This window comes from Molossus molossus, unplaced genomic scaffold (genome assembly GCF_014108415.1).
Source record: "Molossus molossus isolate mMolMol1 unplaced genomic scaffold, mMolMol1.p scaffold_m16_p_6, whole genome shotgun sequence".
Taxonomy (NCBI): Eukaryota; Metazoa; Chordata; class Mammalia; order Chiroptera; family Molossidae; genus Molossus; species Molossus molossus.
The window spans coordinates 51,703,591-51,725,903 of NW_023425399.1; the positions used below are offsets into that span (position 1 = coordinate 51,703,591).

The window sequence follows — 22,313 nt, forward strand, 5'->3', positions numbered from 1 at the left end:
GCTAGTTTTTATATAGCCTCGATTTGCATTTCAATGGCCACTGGGTGTGGTTGAATCTCTGAGGGAGGGGCCACCACCTCTTCCCAGAGCCCTGGGAAGAAGTAAGATGGCCACTGTCCTGGTTGGCTGTAACTCAGCAAAAGCTCTGAGCACTCTCCAAATTCCGAGTGTCCCAACCTAGTTCCAGTCCAGTCGCCCTCCCTCTGCCGGATCCCAAGGTGAGTGGCTTGGCTATTTTAGCATCTGTCCCAGCTCTGCACTATGGAACCACTTGGGAGTTTAACTCCACGAGCGCTGCTGACAGCTCAGACCACTGCTCTCTGTGGGCTCCCAGGCCCCGTCTCATGCCTTTGCAATCCTACAAGGATCGAGTAAGTGTCCCTGGTTATATGGTCCTTGCAAGCTGCTTTTCTGTTGCTTTTTCTTGACGATTTGTCTTTATTTTAGTTGTAATTCCAGTTTGGTCCTGGGAGATGGTGTGTGTAGCTTCCATTCACTCTCCCACCGTTTTGGAATCTTTCACTTCAATTTTGAATAATAACCTTGCTGGATAGAGTAGTCTTAGATTCAGACCTTTGCCTTGCATTACTTTGTTTACTTCATGCCACTCTCTTCTGGCCTCAGAGTTTCTATTGAGAAATCAGCTGACAGTCTAATGAGAGCTGCCTTGTAGGTAACTTTCTGTCTCTCTCTTGCTTCCTTTAAGATCCTTTCTTTGTCTTTAATGTTTGCCATTTTAATTATGATGTATCTAGCTGTGGGTCTTCTAGGGTTCATTTTGCTTGGGACTTTTTGTGTTTCCTGGACCCTCCTGACATTTTCCTTCATTAAATTAGGAAAGTTTTCTATCATTATTTCTTCAAACAGGTTCTCTATTCTTTTTTTAATACTTCTCCTTCTGATACCTCTTTGATGTAAATGGTGTTATGTTTCGTATTGTCCCAAAGCTCCCTTAAACTCTCCTCCTGCTTTTTAAATTTTGTTTCCCCATTTACTGCTCTATTTGGGTGTTTTTTTCTACCTTCTTTTCTAACTCGCTGATTTGGTCTTCCATTTCTTCTAATCTACTATTGAATCCTTCCAAGATATTTTTTATATCAACTTTGTCTATCTTTATTGCCACTTGATTTTTATTCATAGCTTCTACCTCTTTTTTTATGCTGATGTAGTTCCCACTGAGCTCTTTATAGTTTACATTAAGTTGCTTGGAGTTCTCACTAAAGTTTTTGAGCTCTGTAAAAACATTGCTTTGAATTCTTTATTTGACAAATTGCTTGCTTCCTTTTCATGTAGTTCCTTTTCTTGTGATTCCTCCTTTTCTTTCATTTGGGGTTGTTTCTTTGTCTCACTGTTTTAGCAGTCTGGTAGTTCCAGGCTTGGTGAGAGATGTTGGGATGTGTAGGCAGGTCAGTGTGTATCAAATAAGAATGCTATGCCTCCTAGACTCTTCTGGTGCATGGTGCCTCTTGCCTGCTGTGAGACCTGGAGGATTGACAACTGATTGCTGGTTTTGGTCTGTTGTGGTAGGCACTGCTGGGGTGCATAGGCCCAGCTGGTGTACTGCTGGGTATGTAGGTCTAGCTGGTGCACTGCTGGGGTGTGCTGCTGCCTGGTGGGGCTCAGCTCCTGATCAGTCACTGCTAATGCTGCTGGGGGCAAGTGTCAGCTCCTTATTAATGCTGCTACTGCTGCTACTGTTGCCAGGGGGTGCTCTCAGCTCCTAATCCTCTGCTGCTTTTGGGGGCTGAGGATGCTCAGCTCCTGAGACTTTGTTGCTTTTGGGGGAGGGGCTCCACTCTAAATCCACTGTTGCAGTTGTCAGGGGTGGGTCTTGGCTGCCTGAGCCTGGCTGCTGCTTGGGTTGGGGCACCACTCCTCATCAGCCTCTGCTGATGCTGCTGGGGAAGTGTATCAGGCCCTGATCTGCACTGCTGCTGCTACCTGGAGATGGATGTCCGCTCTGGAGCCTTTATTGCTGGGCGTGTGTCTCAGCTCCCAGACTCAGCTACTGTTGGGGGTGGGGCTCCACTCACAAGCCAGTCACTGCTGCTCTTGGGAAAGATGCTGGGCTCCCAACCTGGAACTACTGTTGTTGGGGATGGTGTTTGGCTCTGATCAGGCAACTGTTGTTGCGGGTATTTGCTCTTCTCCCAAGCTGGTGCTACTGCTGCTGATGTGGGGAATGGTGCTTGCTCCCAGCCAGTTGCTGCTTCCACAAGCAGGCATCTCCACAGTGCTGCTACTGTGCACTGGTCTGTGTTGACACAGCTGGGTCCATTGGTCTGATGGTACAAGGCGCACTGGTGAACTTAGGTGAGCGACCTAGCTGCTCCCCACTAGCCTTCTCCTAGAGAAGACCAGCAGATCTTCCAAAATGGTAGGGCCTTCCAGCCGAGCAGGAAGAAGTGCCCTAACAAGCCGCTTACCACGGTAGCTGGGTACTCCCTCGTCCTCAGCACCAGAACCCTCTGCTCCATGTTTCTGCACTGTTTGAGGTTGCTTACATCCACTCACACTCTCTCTCAGAAACCACACATATTCTTCAAGATAGAAACCTTCTCTCAAGAACATTAACACTCCTATAACCAATAAGACTCAGTCAGGTAGAGGAATCTGGTTCCTTGTGAGACAGTTGAGTAACAGAATAGATGTTTAAGCTTGAGTGCTTCTGATACTTCTGATCCCAAACCTTCAGAGAAAGCTGCAGGTGAGGGTCCTCCTGTGTGTGGCTGAAGGAGGTGATTTACCACACATTTCCCTGGCCAAAAATAGTCGTTCATGGAGATCTTGTTCTGTTTCATTTGCCATGGTTTTCTTTTGCAGTCAAGATTTTCTGCATTTTATTTGCCATTTCCTCAGTGATGACCCTGAGTTCCCTCCTTGAATCCAGTTTATGAGCAGCAGATAAATCACAGGGCACCCCTTTCTTCTTTCTACTGTGGCCCCACCTGCAGTTAGTAATCTCTTTGTCACCTCTCCTAGTATGTACCTTTGTACTTCCATCATGTACTCTTCCTGTTGTGCTTGTCAGCTGTTAATGATACCCTGTGATCCCCACCTGTTCTGATGAGTCAGTCAGGGGCTTGTGCTCATTTCCTCTTCATTTGCCTGTGCACATGTGCACGTGTGTGTGCAGGTGCTTTCTCCATGGTTAGAGCACACAAGGTTGACACTCTGCTGTCCTCATCCCTGACTTGATTTTTGTCTTAGTCTGTGGAGGAACACATTTAATGCTCACCAGTCATTTTGCAAAACCATCCTGCCTGGATTTCCCTCTTGTTCACAATACCACTCCCATGAACTGTACTCCCCAACTTCTTGCTTATTCTTTCAACATGAAGGATGGTTTGAAGGTGACATTCTCAGTTCACTTTTGTTCATTGATTATCTTTTAAGTCCTGTGTTCCTCTGTCTAGTCTAGAGGATGGGTTCTGGTGTGTCCTGAGTCTATGTTAATTTTACTGTGCTGTGTCTGGGTGCTGACCGCTGTAGGTCAGTTTCCCTGATGCTCAGGCTACTCTTTGAATATGTTGATTGCTATCTTGCATTATTTCTAGGAAGTTTTCTTAAAATGTATTTAAAACATCTGTTAGTTTTGTTTTTTTGTTTTTCTTCTGGGACTGTAGCTAGGTGTGTTTGTGTGTTGGGGGTGAGGGGTGGGCTGTTTCTTCTACCTACTTTCTTGCCTATTGATTTCTCTCTGAACATTTCTAAAGATCTTTCCTTTTCTGTTAGGTTTTCTGCTCGTCTCATTTCCATCCTCTGTGTCTTCTGTGCTGTGAGTCTTCTCTCCCTCTTGACTTCTGTAATCAGACTGCACATATGACAGTTCTGCCTTTTCACCTCTGTGTTCTGCCAATTCTCATTTAATGTTCTCCACATTCTACTCTTCTCCAAGGTCTTGCAGTTCAGCTCTGCGGTCCCGTTTTCATCACAGGGTGGAGATTCTCACAGGAAGTTTGTTCCATTTCCTCTTGTCTGTAGGGAAGCTGTGTTCATGTTTGTAGTTCCTAGATGAGTCAGCTGCCCTGCTCAAGTTGACCAGCAAGAGCTATTTGGGGCTCCAGAGCAGCTTCTGACTCCCCCTAGGCCTGGTACTTCTCTTTGGCTGCATCTCCTCTGTGTCTTCCAAGTCCACCCTGGCTCAGGGGTTCCTCAACCTTGCTGTCATGATTTCTGGCCTGTGGGCCTCTGTCCACATGATATCAGATTCTCCTCCCGAGGTTTTCTTATGGGAGAGGTGCTGATGAGGTCAGCCTGCCTTGTCCCCTGGGACTCCTTCCCTGTCTTTCTTGCTCATGGCCCCACTGGGGAGGCCAGGTCTGAATACCCTTGCATTCCCAGCCCTGTTCCTCACCCACCCCCATGGCCTGACAGAACTGGCACAATGGTCTGCAGTTTGCATATATTTTTCCTCTTTCCTAGTTTTGGTGAAAATGTAGTTTGTGTTTTTATTTTTTTCTACACTTAAAGTTATTCTGTCTGATTTCTGGAAGTGGGAAGATTCAGAAGACAGATACAGTTATGTTCCTACTAAAACATGAAGTCAGATGTTAAAGATATCCACAACTCTACACTGCTTATGGTTGGTTCCCAGTTGTCTGGTAAATGCTAATGCTGTCTAGGGCTGCTTCTCATCCCTGTGTAAATATCCTCCCTCCCATCCCACACTGAAATTGAAAACTGGTGGCCTGGTGAGGACACATTCAGTTTGCTGGGGCTGAAGGTGAGTTGACCATAATTGACTATACATAGTGCTTGATCCTCAGTCTGCCCCCATGAGAGAACTTCAGAGGAGAGTGGGGTGACTTGGGGTCTTGCCTGACACCCCTTGAGGGCTGATGATGCCATTGCCACAATCCTGAGGTCACATTTTTTTGAGTGCCAGTTATGTACAAGGGCCTTGAGTACTACTGACCAGACCCAAACCAGGCTCCTGTGCTGGGGTGTTCTGTAAACAGAGACACAACATTTCTTGTGGGCCTTTGGAAGAGTCTGCTCCTGGCTGGTCTTCCTCACTACCCTGGAACACAAATGCAGAATCTAGGGGCCTTGTTGCTGTTCTGTGGGATTTCCTGGTGGATGTGCAAGGCCCACTGGTGTTGGGTTGACTTCTGAGGACACTGGTCACCACAGCTCACTTGAATCTCATTTGTCCTGAAGGAATAAAGAATGACCTTGCCAAGGCCTTTGTGCACAGAACTGTCATAATTGGGAGTAAGGTGAGGTGATGTCCTCTTTGCTGGATATTTGGCCAGAATGCGCAAACCACCACATTTTTCAACAATGCCACTGGGTTCCAACTTGTGCACCAAATGCCCACTTGACAGGATGCTATGGGTGCCTCAGAGCCAGCATGCACACAATGCCAGAGGATTGATCCCTGGCCCCCAGGTGGGCCAAGTTGGTTCAATCTTCACCAGCTCAGCAATAGGACAGAGCTAGATGGGACCCCTGCCTGCCCAGCACATGGGATGAGGGGTGAGTCCCCAGCCTCGAAGGAAGCCCCCAGTGGGCTTGCTGGCCCCTCCATTTGATGGGGCGGTACCCTTTCTCTGCATAAGCACTGCCCTTCCACACTGTGCCTGGCTCTTGGTCCCCAGCTTGCACTGCCCCCTCCACACACATATGTACTTGTGCTGAGAGGATGCAGGTTGATGGCTGCTTCATTGACCAGATGTGAGCCTACTCTGAGCTCTGCCTGGCTTTATTTTATTTTATTTACTGTGGCACATGCTTTGCACACACTATTGTGGAATCTAGTGTATCACATTAGGCATTGGCAGGTCTCATCATTGTGTTCTGTGCTCTAGGGTCTACCCTCTGTCACTTCTCCCCAACAGCCTGATGTCATCAGGGAGTGTAAGGAGCTCTGGGGCACAGCTTCTTTATGGGGATCACGGGGTGAGGCCAGGTTCTGTCCTTTCTTCTGACTCAACCACACATGAGGGTGAATAGGAGGCTCAAGCCCTTCTGTGAACCCACTAGCTTCAGACAGCAGCACACACCCACCTTGTTTGGTCTCTGCCCACTCCCCTCACCCCCAACTCCTGCTATTCCTGAAGCACATTCTAGAAATCATGACATTTTATTTGTCAGTATTTCAATATTAAAAATTTCAAGCCTAGAGAAAAGTAGAAATAATTGTAGAACATACATAAAGCTGGAGTTCTGTTGGACCATTTCAGAGAAAACCACAGACAATAAAACACTAACCCTCAGCACTTCACACATGTTCAGTGATGTTTTCCCCTTAAGCCATAATACAAACAGACTCTGGAACACCACCACACAAGACCTTTGTCACACTTTGATATTCAAGTTACAGATATCTTGAGCAGTTTGTCTGAATCAGAACCCCAGCAAAGGCTTAGCATGGCTGCCTCTTAAATTTCTTCATCTGTAAATTTTCTCCATGTCTCTTTTTTCCCCCTGCAATTATTTTTGTTATAGAAATTGGGTGGTGTGTCTTCCCCAGCTTGCTTAACCTGACTGCATCCTTCTGATGTTCCATTATGTTCTTTAGTTGGTAAGTTGGTAGTCAGTTCTAACAGTCCTATTCCTTTTATCTCTTAATTTCTGAAAACTGACTAGAATCAGAAAATAGACTTGAGGTTGACAGACTTTTGCATACAGGTGAGGTGGCCAGCATAAGATGTGCTCTGTCAGAGCTGAAGGAGAGCAGGTAGGGCTTACCTGATAGGGTTTCAGTTTCTTCTGTCATGAGTCTGTCTGCCAGATTGATTGGAGGACTCGCAGGGATGCCATGGCTTCACCCTTTCTGGACACCAAGGGGCTGCTTAGCTATGTGTAACCTCAGAATGTCCTGCACCAGGCTCCAGTGACCAGTAACAATGCTGGCCCCAAGCATAGGTGTGTTCATGCTTAATGTTCCTTCTTTCTAGGAAGCTCCTGGATACCACATGGCCAAGATGATCATCAAGCTGGTCACATCCATTGGTGATGTTGTCAACTATAATCCAGTTGTGGGCAAGAGGCTCAAAGTGATCTTCCTAGAGAACTACCGAGTATCCTTGACCAAAAAAGGTAGCCCTGGGGAGGCCATGTTAGGCTGGAAAGCCTGCCCCTGCCTGGTGCAATGAGGGTGGCTATTGCTGGTCAGGGGTTAACTCTGCCCTGGACACCAGGCTCACCAGCCTAAGGGAGCCTTTAGTCTAACATTAAAAGGCTTTGGGGAGCTCTCTGTCTATCCTCAAGTGCAGAATTACTCTCAACTTGAGACATTCTTTGTCTCTATACTTTCTTGCACCTGCCCTGATTTCATTGTCCCTCTCCCTTCCTCTCTTCTCGGCCCCTCAAGCTTTGCCTTTTTGCTGCTGGGCTCACTCTTGCTGGCAGGATGTGCTTTCATTTGCCCCCCCCACCCCCATTTCTTCCCCATCTCCAGAGGATGCTTCTGCTCATCACCACCTATTCACTTTCAAGAGCATTGCCTGCTTCTCATATGGGCCAGCACCTGCCTCTTCTGTCCTGAGGGTGGCTCGAAACCTGACATCCTGCCCTGCTCTATTGAGAGTTCAGGCTAGGGCTGCTCCACTTTAGGGAGTCCTGGGTAGTCTTATTCAGCATGTGTATTGCTATCTGAAAAAGGTTCTGAAGAAGGTCCTGCAGTCAAACGTGCCTTGGAGCATGGCTGTCCTTATCTGTCCTTATCTGGGTGGCCTTTCTAAATTGGCTTCTACTGGAGACTCTGGCAGGAAAGCATCTGCCCAACCAAATGGTACTAAGCTGAGCCTGGAATTCTAGTGTCAAGTAGCAGGCATGTCCACGGTTCAAACCACTTTCTGCTTTCTGGGCCCTGTCTGAGTAAAGATGTGCTTCCTCCTCTTGCCAGCTTGTCTGGTTCATCAGAACCATCCCTGTGGTACCCATTGCTATGGACCATGTATGGTTCAGTTGGTGTTGTGTTTATTTGGTTAGTCCTTCACTGAGCTTCTAACCTGTTTAATGTCTATTTGCTGCCTGGACCTCACCCCCACCCCCATTATTTGGGGATGAGTCCTGTGCTTCTTTATTTTTAATTTTTATTATTTTTTAATCCTTACCTGAGGATATTTTTCCATTGAATTTTAGATAGAGTGGAAGGAAGGGAGGGACGGAGAGAGGGAAGCGAGAGAGAGAAACATTGATGTGAAAGAGACACATCCATTGGTTGCCTCCCACATGACCCCAACCGGGGCTGGGGATAGAACCTGAAATGCAGGTACGTGCTCTTGACTGGGAATCAAACCCTCAACCCTTCAGTCTGTGGGTCAATGCTCTAACTGCTGAGCCAAACCAGCCAGGGCTCCTGTGCTTCTTAGAACAGATCTTGGGGGACACCCAGTATGGGGCCTTAGACCTGGGGTCAGGGAGCTCACATTCTCCCCCAGCTCTTAGACTTACTGTGGCAACGTGTCTGCTTCACATTTTGTGTCATCTGCCTGTGGGGTGGGTCTGCGATGCCTGTATCTCTTTATGCTGACACCTGGGCTTGACCTTGAAGAAGGGCTGGGCTCTGGCTTTGCTGTACTTGAGTGCCTGCCATTGGGTTAGGGAAGTATCAGCTCTACAGATGAGCTGAGGATGTTGGGAACAGGGATGCCAAGGCAGGTGGGACACAGGAGTCATAGGGAACTCACTCAGGAGAAGCTGCAGGGCCCAGTCCGTGTACAGCAGAGTAACTGTGAATGGGAGGAAATTGCCACTCCCTGCCTAGTCTGATTCCAAGAGTCCAGATTCCTCTTTATGTTATCTAATGAGACTTATGGACTTTTGAATAAGATAAAAGTGGTAATTGGAATGAAAAGGAGTGATCACACCAACAGGCCAGGGGCCCCACCAGGCTTTGGTTGGGTTCTGGCCCCTGGAAGGTTTCAGAACAAAGATCCTTTGCCACCTGCAAGGCTTCTCCTCAGGAGTCTCCTCTTGAACCTCCCCTCATAGGTAGGGTGAGCAGTACCCCACGTCAGCCACCTGCAGGGGTGCCTAAGTTTGTGTTGTCCTAGAGTGAGTGCCAGTCCTGGGTTGAATGGAGAACAGGGTGTTTCTTGGGGTTCTACGGCTCACACTGTGAGTACTTGGTGGCTGACATGTCTTCTTTTTTTAAAATTTTTATTTATTTATTTTTTTGTTACAGATGTTTCTCCTTTTTTACCCCATTGGCACCACCCTCCCTGCCCCACATCCACCCCGTCCTGGCGTTGTTGTCCATGTCTATTGGTTATGTATATATGCATATAAGTTCTGTGGTTTACCTCCCCCCCACACACACATCCTCTTCTGACGGATGTCAGTCTGTGCCCTACTTCCATGTTTCTGGGTCTACCGTATTCCTCAGACTGTTATGTTCATTATATTCCGTATATAAGTGAGATCATATGGTATTTGTCTTTTTCTGCTTGGCTTATTTCACTTAGGATAATACTTTCCAGGTCCCTCCATGTCGTCTCAAAGGATAAGAGATCTTTCTTTCTTACAGCTGCATAGTACTCCACTGTGTATATGTACCACTGCATTTTTATCCATTCTTCTACTGATGGACACTTGGGCTGTTTCCAGATCTTAGCTATTGTAAATAGTGCTGCAATAAACATGGGGGTACATATATTCTTACTGATTGGTGTTTCAGGCTTCTTAGGGTATATTCCTAGAAGCGGGATCACTGGGTGAAATGCAAGTTCAATTTTTAATTTTTTGAGGTAACACCATATTGTTTTCTTTTTTTTTTTAATTTTTTTTTCTTTTTTTATTTTCAAATCTTTATTGTTGGATGTAAAATGTATTACAGATGTTACACATTTTTCCCCCATTGACCCCTCCGCCCCACTCCCGCCCCCCTCCCACCTTTTCCCACACTATTGTCTGTGTCCATTGGTTATGCATATAAGTTCCTTGGCTTATTTCTTTCCACCCCCGCAACCCCTTTCCCTGTAAGATTTGTCAGTCTAGCAATGAATTTGTGCTTCTTAATCCCTTCACCTTTTTCACCCATTCCCCCAACACCCGTCCAAACTGGCAACCAACAAAATGTTCTCTGTATCTATGACAATGTTTCTGTTCTACCTGTTCATTTTGTTTGTAGATTCCATTGTTGATATATGTATTCATTGACATTTTGTTTGTTCATACATTTTATCTTTTTCTTCAAAAAGACCCTTCATCATTTCATATAATAACGGTTTGGTAGTGATGAACTCCTTTAACTTTTTCTTGTCTGAGAAAGTATATGGCCATCGATTCTAAATGACAGCTTTGCAGGATAGAGTAATCTTGGTTGTTGGTTCTTGGCTTTCATCACTCTGAATATTTCTTGCCACTCCCTTCTGGCACGCAAAGTTTCTTTTGAGAAATCAGCTGACAGCCTAATGGGAACTCCCTTGTAGGTAACTATCTGCCTTTCTCTTGCTGCTTTTAAGATTCTCTTTGTCATAACCTTTTGCATTTTGATGATGATGTGTCTTGGTGTGGGCCTCTTGGGGTTCATCTTATTTGGGACTCTCTGTGCTTCCTGGACTTGTATGTCTGTTTCCTTCACCAAGTTAGGAAAGTTTTCTGCCATTATTGTTTCAAACAGGTTTTCGATTTCTTGTTCTCTCTCTTCTTCTTCTGGCACCCCCAAGATGCGAATGTTGGCACGCTTGAAGTTGTCCCAGAGGCTCCTTACACTATCCTCAGTTTTTTGGATTCTTTTTTCTTTTTGCTCTTCTGATTGGGGATTTTTTGCTTCCTAATATTCCAAATTGATGGTTTTCTCCTTGGATTTACATAATCTACTATTGAATCTGTGTAAATTATTCTTTATTTCAGTTAATGCCTCCTTCAATTCTGACTGTGCATCCATCATTTGTGATTGGTCCTTTTTTATGCTCTTGAGGCCCTCACTAAGTTCACTGAGGTTCTCACTGAGTTCATTGAGTATCCTTATAAGCAGTATTTTGAACTCAGCATCTGTTAGGTTGCTTATCTCCATTTTGCTTAGTTCTTTTCTTGGGGTTTTGTTCTGTTCTTTCATTTGGGACCTGTTTCTTTGTCTCCTCATTTTGGTTGCCTCCCTGAGTTTGTTTCTGTGTATTACTTAACGAGTGGTATGGGGCTAGCTGAGACCAGATGCTGCTCGTTTGAATGAATTTAGGAAAAACCTGAAGCAGGATCCAAGACAGGCCAATCCTATGGTTAAGCAAGTGACAACAGCTTGGGTGGGCCTGAAAGTTGGGTGGGGTGGGGTGGGGCCTCAGGGAGTCAGCAGGGCGGGGCTAGCAGTGTGAGCCAGGTTGCTGGAGTCCCAGATATGGCAGCTGTCTGCCGCCCCAGGGAAGGGCTCACTAAAGGAACAAAGGCCTCTGACATCATGCCTGTCCCGGAGAAAGCCCCTTCTCCAGCCCTCACTCCAGTGCCAAACAGCGCAGTTCCTCCCTGTATGTTTCTGGTGCCCCTCAAGCTGCCTCCCCTCCAAGCTTAGAGGGAGAGAGTCCTAAAAGTTCTTGTGCGGCCCTTTAAGGAGCTGCCTGGGCTCCAGCTGCTTCAGCTTCCCTGAGCCTCAGTTCCTCCTGGTTTTTCCAGCCAGAGTTATGGGGACTTCTCTTCCTGGCACTGGAACCCTGAGCGGGGCACCTGGTGTGGGACGGGGACCCCTCAGTCCTCAGGAAGGACCTTCCCAGCTGCGGAAGCCTCCTGATTTTTATCCGCCACACTTGGGTGTGGGACCAGCCCGTCGCGCAGCCATCGCGCCGCCGCCCCTCCTACCAGTCTGGATGTGGTTGCTGATTTAATTCCGTAGTTATAGGACTTCCATTCAGCTTGATTTCAGGCAGTTTTGAATGACGGTTGTTCTGTAGTTTAGTTGTATCTTTGATGGGGTTGTGGGAGGACACAATACCGGGTTTACCTACGCCGCCATCTTGACCGGAAGTCCATATTGTTTTCCATAGTGGCTGCACCAGTCTGCATTCCCACCAGCAGTGTATTAGAGTCCCCTTTTCTCCACACCTTAGCCAACACTTGTTGTTTGATGATTTGTTGATGGCGGCCATTCTGACCGGTGTGAGGTGATACCTCATTGTTTTAATTTGCATCTCTGATGATTAGTGATGTTGACCATTTCTTCATATGTCTCTTGGCCATTTGTATGTCCTGTTTGGAGAGGTGTCCATTCAGCTCCTGTGCCCATTTTTTAATTGGGTTCTTTGCCTTCCTTCTGTTGAGTTGCATGAGCACTCTAAATATACCAGAAATTAACCCCTTATTTGATATATCATTGGCAATGATGTCCTCCCCTATAGTGGGTTGCCTTTCCATTTTGATGATTGTTTCTTTTGCTGTGCAGAAGCTTTTGAGTTTGATGTAGTCCCATGTGTTCATTTTTTCCTTTGTTTCTGTTGCCTTAGGTGATGTATCAGTGAAAATTTTGCTCTGTATGATGTCCAAAATTTTGTTGCCTACATTTTCGTCTAGAATTTTTATGGATTCATGGGTCACATTTAAGGTTTTTATCCATTTTGAGTTTATTTTTGTGTATGGTGTAAGTTGATGGTCTAGTTTCATTTTTTTTGTATGTAGCTGTCCAATTTTCCCAACACCATTTATTAAAGAGGTTGTCTTTACTCCACTCTATGCTCTTGCCACCTTAGTCAAATATTAATTGAGCATGTTGCCTTGGGTCCATTTCTGGGTTTTCAGTTCTGTTCTACTGGTCTATATGCCTGTTCTTGTGCCGGTACCAGGCTGTTTTGATTACAGTAGCTTTGTAGTATAGCCTGATATCTGACATTGTGAACCCACCTACTTTGTCCTTCTTTTTCAAAATTGCTGTGGCTATTTGGGGACTTTTTTGGTTCCATATGAACTTTTGAAGTATTTGTTCTAGTTCTGTGAAACATCTCACTGGTATTTTGATGGGGACTGCATTGAATCTATAGATTGCTTTGCGTAGTATGGACATTTTAATGATGTTAATTCTTCCAATCCATGAACAATTCCACTTTTTTATATCTTCCTCTATTTCTTTTTTCAATGTCCTGTAGTTTTCTGCAAATAGGTCCTTTACTTCTTTGGTTAAGTTTATTCCTAGATATCTTAATATTTTTTGCCGTGATGATAAATGGGATTTTTTTTTTTGTTTCTCTTTCTGTGAGTTCATCATTGGTGTATAAGAATGCCGTCAATTTCTTGACGTTAATTTTGTATCCTGCTACTTTTCTAAATTCATTTATTAAGTTTAGTAGATATTTGATGGAGTCTTTAGGGTTTTTTATGTATAATATCATATCATCTGCAAATAATGACAGTTTCACTTCCTCCTTTTCAATTTGGATTCCTTTAATTTTTTCCTCATGTCCGATGGCTGTAGCTAAGACTTCCAGCACTATGTTAAATAAGAGTGGTGAAAGTGGACATCCCTGTCTTGTTCTTCATGGAAATGTTTTTAGTTTTTGTCCATTGAGTATGATGTTGGCTGTAGGTCTTTCATATATGGCCTTTATTATGTCAAGATATGATCCCTCTATTCCCACATTGCTGAGTGTTATTATCAGAAATGGTTGCTGGATTTTATCAAATGCTTTTTCAGCATCTATTGATATGATCATGTGGTTTTTATTCTTCATTTTATTTATGTGGTGTATCACATTTATTGATTTGCGAATATTGTACCAGCCTTGCATCCCAGGAATGAATCCCACTTGGTCATGGTGAATAATTTTTTTGAGGTATTGCTGGATCCGATTTGGTAGTATTTTGTTCAGGATTTTGGCGTCTATGTTCATCAGGGATATTGGCCTGTAGTTTTCTTTCTTTGTAGTGTCTTTTTCTGGTTTTGGAATTAGAATAATGCTGGCCTCATGGAACGTGTTTGGAAGTCTTCCTTCGTCTTGAATTTTTTGAAATAGTTTGTGGAGAATGGGTGTTAGTTCTTTTTTGAATGTTTGGTAAAACTCCCCCATGAAGCCATCGGGCCTGGGCTTTTGTTTGCTGGGAGAGTCTTCATTACATCTTCAATTTCCTCAATTGTTATTGGTCTGTTCAAGTTTTCTATCTCTTCCAGGTCGAGTTTTGGGAGACTGTGTGTTTCTAAAAATTTGTTCATTTCGCTTAGATTGTCGAATTTGTTGCCATATAGTTGTTCATAGTAGCTGTTAACAATTGTTTGTATTTCTGTGGTATCCATTGTTACTTCTCTTCTTTCATTTCTCATTTTGTGTATTTGGGGTCTCTCTCTTTGTTTCTTGGTTAGTCTAGCTAAGGTCCATCAATCTTGTTTATCTTTTCGAAAAACCAGCTCTTTGTTTCATCGATCCTTTGAATTGTTTTTTTTTTTTTTTTGGTCTCTATGTCATTTATTTCTGCTCTGATCTTTATTATTTCCTTCCTTCTACTTGTTCTGGGGTTTTCTTTTTGTTTGCTTTCTAATTCTTTAAATTGTCAGGTTAGAGAGTCAATTAGAAATTTTTCTTGTTTCTTGAGGTAGGCCTGTAGTGCTATGAACTTCCCTCTATGAACTGCTTTCACTGCATCCCACAGATTTTGTGTGGTTGTGTGTTCATTTTCATTTGTTTCCAGGAAGTTTTTGATTTCTTCCTTGATCTCCTCGGTAACCCATTCATTGTTTAATAACATGCTATTTAGCCTCCATGTGTTGAAATGTCTTTGCATGTTCTTGTTGCAATTGATTTCTAGTTTCATGCCATTGTGATCTCAGAAGATGCTTGATATGATTTCAATGTTCTTGAACTTGTAGAGACTTAGTTTGTGTCCTATCATGTGGTCTATCTTTGAGAATGTCCCATGTGCACTTGAGAAGAATATGTATTCTGTAGTTTTGGGGTGTAATTCTCTGCAGATATCTATTAAATCCATTTGGTCTAGTGCTTCATTTAGAGTCTCTGTTTCCTTGCTAATTTTTTTTCTAGAGGATCTATCCAGTGGTGTCAACGGGGTGTTGAAGTCCCCCGCTATGATTGTATTGCTGTCGATTTCTCCTTGGAAGTCCTCCAGAACACTTTCAATATATTTTGGTGCTCCTATATTGGGTGCATATATGTTTATCAAGGTTATATCTTCCTGCTGTATAGATCCTTTCAATATTAAGTAGTGGCCTTCTTTGTCTCTAGTTATGGCCTTCATTTTGAAATCTATTTTATCAGATATGAGTATTGCTACCCCAGCTTTTTTTGCTTTCCATTTGCTTAGAAAATTTTTTTCCATCCCTTCACTTTCAACCTATGTAAGTCTTTTCTTGTGAGGTGGGTCTTTTGTAAACAACATATAGATGAGTCATGCTTTCTTATCCAATCAGCTACTCTGTGTCTTTTTATGGGATCTTTCAATCTATTTACGTTTAAGGTGATTGTTGATATGTACTTATTTATTGCCATTTTTGTTTAGTGTGGTTCTATTCTCCTTCCCTGCTAATTACAGCAGTCCTTTTAACTTTTCTTGCAGTACTGGTTTAGTGCTAATGTATTCCCTTAGCCTTTTTTTTTTTTTGCCTGGGAAGCTCTTTATTTGACCTTCTATTTTGAATGAGAGCCTTGCTGGGTAGAGTAGTCTTGAATTCAGATCCTTGTTTTTCATGGCCTTGATTACTTCATGCCATTCCCTTCTGGCCTGTAGTGTTTCTTGTGAGAAGTCAGCTGAGAGCCTTATGGGGTTTCCTTTGTAGGTAACCTGTTGCTTATCTCTTGCTGCTTTTAGGATTCTCTCTTTGTCTTTAATATTTGACATTTTAATTACTATGTGTCTAGGTGTGGGCCTGTTTGGGTTCTTTTTACTTGTGGCTCTCTGTGCTTCTTGAACTTGAATGCCTTCTTCCTTCTCCAAATTAGGGAAGGTTTCTGTCACTATTTTTTTGAATATATTCTCTATCCCTTGCTCATTTTCTTCTTCTTCGGGGACTCCTATGATGCGAATATTATTATGTTTTCAGTTGTCCCACAGTTCTCTTAAGATGTTTTCCTGTTTTTTAATCATTTTTTCCTTTTGGTTTTCTGATTGGTTAATTTTTTCTACCCTGTCTTCTAACTCACTGATCCGGTCCTCAGCTTCCTCTACTCTGCTGTTTAAACCTTCCAATGTGTTTTTTGTTTCTGATATGTCATTTTTTATCTCTTTTTGATGGTTTTTAATTTCCAATTGGCTTATTTTCAGCGTCTCTATGTCCTTACTCATGCTGTTGAGCTTTCTCAAGATCATGGCTCTGAATTCTAGCTGTTAACATGCCTAACTGCTCCACATTAATCTCATCTTCGGTGGAGGTCTCTTGCTCTTTCATTTGGCTTCTGTTTTTGTGTTTCACCATTTTGGCTATCACAGTGGCCTTTGGAGCCTGTCAAGTTTTCCCTGTGGGTGTTGGTGTGTTGCTATTTGTGGCTCCCTCTCCTGTGTTTAGATGAGCAAGGGAGGACCCACGTTAAACACCACTGTCAAGTCTTACTTTCCTGGTTAAAATTGCTAGCCCAGGAAAGGTACTGTTATCCTCTAGCTTTTGCTTGGAGGCTAGAAGTTGAGGTTACTTGATGGGTTTTGGGTTGTCAGTTGATTGAAAAACTCCCTCAGGTGCTCCCTAAGGCGATCCCACGAGGGTGGGGCATATGCTGGTTGTTAATGAGCTTCAATTAGCACTTCAATGGCCCACAGGGTAGGGTTGGATCTCCGAGGGAGGGGCTGCTGCCTTTCCCCAGAGCCCTGGGAAGGAGCAATATGGCCACCGTCCTGCGTGGCAGAAACTCAGCAAAAGTTCTGAGTGCCCTCGAAATCCCGAGTGTCCCCACACTGTTCCAGTCCAGTCTGACCTCCCTCTGCCGGAGCCCAAGGTGAGTGGCTGTGGCTTTTTTAGTCTCTGTCCCGGCTTTGCGCTGTGGAGCCCGTTGGGAGTGTAACCCGAGGGCGCTGCTCCCAGCTAAGGCCGCTGCCGAGCTGCTGACCATGGGCTCCCAGCCCCGTCTCGCACCTTCGCAAGCCTACCAGGATCGAGTCAGTGTCCCTGGTTATATGGTCCTCGCAAGCTGCTTTTCTGTTGTTTTTTCCCGTCGATTTTTCTATGTTATAGTTGTAATTCCAGTTTGGTTCTGGGAGACCGTCTATGTAGCTTCTGTTCACTCCACCACCATTTTGGAATCCTCTCTGACATGTCTTCTTGTGCTACCCACTCACAGTGATCCCCACTACTGACCTATCACTGCAGATCTCCACCGCAGGCACCGAAGCCTCAGGTACAGACAACATGAAGTTAATGCTCAACGGGTCCCTCACCATCGGCACCATGGACAGTGCCAATGTGGGATGGCTGAGGAAACAGGTGGGGGGGATGGTGGGACCTCTTCATCTTTGGCTTTTGAGTGGAAGACGTCCAGGCCCTGTACTAGAAAAAGTGTGTGTCCTTCCCCAAGCCATCAAGATGTGGCATCATCCTGGGCACTGCCCAGATCCCCATAGAGGGTCATGAAGGGCTCTCAGGCCAGGCCTCTACTTGGCAGGGGGTGGGGAGTGGCTGTGGGCACTCTGGCCTTCTCTGCTCACTTCCAGCTTGGGCAGCAGCTGGCTGCTCTGTACTCCTCCACTTCTAAATCTGAGGGATCCAGACCAAATGTTTCCAAAAGGGTTGAAGGCCCTGGTCTCTTTGGGGGGAGCCCTCAGGGGTTTTGAATAGTCTTGACCGATTTGGGGATTTGAGGCTGGCCCACTGCCAACATTCCCTGGCCTAATTTTGTAAAGTAACCCATTTGTCTAGGAACAGTTTTAGAGTTATAGAAAAGTTGCAAAGACTGGACAGAGTTTCACACACACTTCTCATTTTACTTGTTGCTCGCATATTGCTAATTAGTGTGGAACATTGTCAAAATTAATTAACGGTATGTTGTCATTGTTTAAAGTCATACTTTATTTTACATTTTCCTATGAATGTCCTGCCCATTTTTCCCCCAGGATCCTATCCAGGGTATCCCTCTGGTCCATGACAGTTTCTTGCCTTTCATTTTTCATGACCTTGGATATTCTTTAGGAGTGCTGGCCCCAGCCTAATTCTGAGCAATAATTAAAAAGACAAGACAATGTTGTCTAATTGCCTAAATGCTCTCTGGGGAGTTGGTGAGGCTTCAGGCATCAGATGGGTAAAAATTCAAATGTCACCTAAAAAGCCAGAACTTCATCCTCATCAGCCTGAGAATACACACCTTACATGCCTTTTATACACCTCACATTCAGACTCTTTCTGCCCCATCTCTCTATCCTAGAATGTACACGTGTCAAATGCCTCTCTTTACAATTGCCTAATGGCCACAGGCATGTTGTGTTCTACAGCATGGGGACAGGGCAGGGGCCAGGGTTGGAGCAGGGGTAGAAGGGGCAGGGCAGGGGTTTGGAGACAGTGTGGGGATAAAGAGTTGCAAGTTCTTGAGCAGCCCTCTCCTGTGGGAATACAATGGAGCCATGTGTGCCATTGTACATCTTCAGGGACCATGGGTCCTGTAAACAGTAAAAAGAGCAGTGGGATTGATTTTGCACTCAAAGCACATCACCATCTCTCCAGGGTCCAGTAGCCCACATGGCCAGCAGCTGCCTTGCCAGACCTCTCAGGCCTAAAGCCTGGGGCAGTGCTAGGTCAGGGAGGGGTGTGCCTATTGCCTGGAGACACTGGGCTGGCAGCTGACTGAACCCATCTCTTCAAAAGGTACAATGCCCAAGAGTAATATGACGGTCTGCCTGAGCTAAGGCAGGCTGTGGATCAGATCACTAGTGGCTTTTTCTCTCCCAAGGAGCCAGACTGCTTCAAGGACATCATCAACATGCTACTGAACCAGGACAGGCCTTCCTTTGATCCTAATGTCCCTCCCCACAGATAGGTCAGACGGGTCCCTGTGGTGGGCTGAGAATTGCATATTGTTGGTGGTAAAGCCCGACCTTGATAAAGCTTGTCCCCCCTCACACACCCCTGTGGCCCATAGACAGCTCAGGCGACCCACCTTGAGAAGTTCCACTACACCCAAGTTTAGAGCTTGCAGTGTCCTCTGGACGTACTTGGTGTGCTGTGGGTGCCCTGGTGGTGGGAATTGCCAGTTGCACAATCCAGCCTCAGGCCCCCAGCACCAACTGACCATATGGATGTGATCAACAGGAGGTGATGATGTTACAAGGGACTGATAAGGGGGAGATTCCTGAGCCTTCTCTTCAGTAGAAGAGGATGGGCAGGACTCCTCTGGGAGACAGGTGGGGCTGGGCATAACCCTGTAGCAAATGCAGGCCCATGGTGACACAAAGTAATTAAAATGGAATTAACTTGTGACATAAATTACAGTGTAGTTAGTATTTTATTATAATGCTATTGACACATGATTATCAGTACCATATGCCATTGTGACAGTTCTTTGCTCCAACCTATTGGTAAAAGTTGAGTCTGGCGAATGCTGAGAACTGATGCCTATTCCACTTTTAGTTGCTTTGGGGTTAGATTTGTTTGTTTGTTTTTGATGAATGCTGTCAGCTGGCTTCAGTCAGACCAAATTGTAACCACAAGCTTGGCCCTGGCAAAGGTCTGTGATCAAGGAAAGACTTAATGGTTGTATGAATTATGTTTCTGACTCAATTATCAACAGAAATGCACTTCAGTACTCATTAGTCCTGCATTTTGTGCGTGTGTGTCACTAGTACTTGGCCCAGTTAGACCTGAGAACTGACAGCTACATAGAGCCTGTCTCCCAGCATCCTGTGCCCTCACCCCTGGGAGGTGAAAGGGAAGAAACCTTTCAGCTGTGCAGCTCCAACCTATGTGCACACACTCATTTCTTTAAAGGAACATTGTGTTAAAATAAAGTTTTTCAATGGTGTCTCCAGGACAGAAGTGTTGCTTACAGAGCAGTCCCTATGGCCAGGTAAGTTCCAGAGCACAAGGACACAGATGGCTGTGGCCTGGTAGCTGGTCTTGTCTCCTGTTTCAGGTTCAAGGTGTTTGTGGATTGTGAAACATATGTGGCATGCCAGGCCCAAATGTACCAGCTGTACTAAGGTTCTCAGACCCCCAAGTTGGTAGGGGCAGCACAGCCTGAGGAGCAGCAGGATGCATCTGCATTTTGCTGTCTAGGGCCACTCCTGGGAGGTTATTGTTCAGCTTGTGGCCCAGAGCAGGCGCCTGCTCCTTCTTTATCATCTTCCGCCCAGGGACTATCTTAGCTGTCCCTCTCCTCTCATCTGCCACACTGGTGCCTTTTGACTTCTTGAGGTCAGGCTGCCATCCACCTGGCACAAGTTTCCTCTAAAGAGGAGGCAGAGATGGGCTGTTCCCCAGTCTGATCACCCCATGTGTGTGTGATCAGGGGGCCATGGGGAGTGGGTATGGTGCTCAGCCTAAGAGGGACTGGCCTGGTGAAGTATGCACACAGAAAGCATGTCTAAAATGAGAATGTTCACACTTTCTTAGAAAGGTAAAAGCTTTGATATCAGTAGAGTGAAGGACTTGTAGTTGTAAAGAGCAGAGTGTCTTAAGGCAGCATCACTGAAGCCAGCTTCCCACTTGATGATGAAGGACAATCTGTCCCAGATTTCTGTGTGGAGCGTGTGACTGACTCCACATGGCAGCCCCATGGCCTGGTGTATCTACCTTGGTGTGGCCCATGGGATATCTCATGGTGGGAAGACCCAGGTCCTATGCTGGGGGAAGTGAAGGAGGGTGTCCCTAGGTGCCTGCTTCCCTCCCTTTCCTGGGATTTCCTGAGTGTCCCACCTGTGCACACCTCGGAGGATAGCAGTGGGAAGGGACACTGGAGATTGTGGTGTGACTGTTCAAAATTTTGGTTCAGATAGTTTATTTCCCTAAACTGTTTAAGCAGGTTCTTGGATGAGGCCTCAGGGATTTGTACAGCTGATGCTCCCTCTGTAAAAGAACAGATGGAACCTGGAAAATGGAGTGATGGGTGGGGCTTTGGAAGCTTTGCTTCCTTTAAATGGGGCCTCAAGGAAAGTGGCCCTGTGTGGGAGGCTCCTCCAGGTGTGGCTGCAGTCTGGGGACAGCTGCCAGGCTCTCGGGGACCATGGCCAGAAGACCATGGGGCCATTTTCCTGGGAATCAAATCTGCCTGGTGGCAAATACTCACCTGGTTATATTTCTGTTTTTGTTGTTTGTATCATGAAACATTTTGAGAGACAGGACCTTCTCAGGCTCCTTCCTGGCCCCTTTCCTCTAGTCATTTGGTAGCTTTTCTGGGAATTGGGGCTATGGTTGTCATTTTCTCCTCTTCCATCAGGCTCCCCACAGTGAGAGCTAAGATCTTATCTGGAAACATCCTAAAGTTTCTGGAAGCGTGGGTTCTCTTGTGCCTGTGATTACTCAGCATCTCCTCTCTGCAGAACCGCAAGAAGTGAACCAAGGAGGTCATCAGGAACATTGCCTGCTCAGGCAAGTTCTCCAGTGACTGGACCATCACGAAGTTCACCCAGGATATCTGGGGCATGGAGCCCTCTGATCTACAGATCCCATGCCCCAGCATCCCCAGGGACTAGGTGCTAGCACACTGAGGACCAGTGGGCTTTTGATTTCTTGACTCTGCACCTCACACCCTTTTCTGAGCAGCTAGTGGTCCCTGTTTTTTTCAGTGCTGTGTTTCAGGGTAGGATGTGGAGATCATGGTGGTGGCTTGGGGCTTGGGGCAGGGGGCAGGGGGCAGGGGGCTAGATAGACAGGGTAGGAAAGTTGCTGAGAGTGAGATGCTGCCTGGTTTCTGGCAGGAAAGAAGAGATCATAGTACTGACCAGCTGGTCCCACAGCTTTAGCTCTCCTGCCCCTTTGGCCCTTCCACCCCACAGAGGTTGGTAAGGTGAAAGCTACCTGCTGGGCTCCTCCAAGACCTTCCACTCACTTTGCTGTGAACTTGTTTCCAGTTTTAGGCCTCTAGATTCTGGGGTCTGGGCAAGTGGCATCTGGGCTGGCCAGGCTGTGCTGACCCAGCTCTTCCTCCTGGTCGTGCTGAGAGGGTCCAGTGTGCCAAGCTGTCTTTATAGCTGCCCTGTGGGTGGCTCCAGCCCAGGGCTTCCAGATTGATCTGATAAAGGGGCCTCAAGACAACTAAGGGTTACATTTGGGGAGAACACTTGTGTCCAGCATCTATGGGGCCTTGGTTAGGGTAAGGCTGGTTGATACAAAATTAGCTTGATTTTGCTTTTTCAAAAGAAAATTAACTTCACAAAAAAATAAAACTAGCTGAAGCCTTTTCTTGTTTAGTAACTAAAAATTGTACTTTTGAAATTTTGTGCCAGGGGAAGCAATTCTGGGATGTTTTTGCCTGGCCGTGGGAGCCTGTGGCAGGGTTGCACCCAGGCCTGGAGGGTGC

General features: G+C 45.6%; 1 protein-coding gene across 1 annotated transcript in view; it reads left to right on the forward strand.

Moving 5' to 3' along the window:
- PYGB (glycogen phosphorylase B) overlaps positions 1–21,486 on the forward strand; it is a gene marked incomplete at its 5' end in the record, with an annotated part of 67,771 nt that extends 46,285 nt beyond the window's left edge. The window contains 7 exon segments of the mRNA XM_036245934.1: positions 5,164–5,222; positions 6,906–7,047; positions 17,151–17,290; positions 17,292–17,365; positions 18,665–18,799; positions 19,929–19,979; positions 21,318–21,486. Of these exon segments, the coding sequence (XP_036101827.1) occupies positions 5,164–5,222; positions 6,906–7,047; positions 17,151–17,290; positions 17,292–17,365; positions 18,665–18,799; positions 19,929–19,979; positions 21,318–21,486 (770 nt within the window).
- Positions 21,487–22,313: the final 827 nt, after the last annotated feature.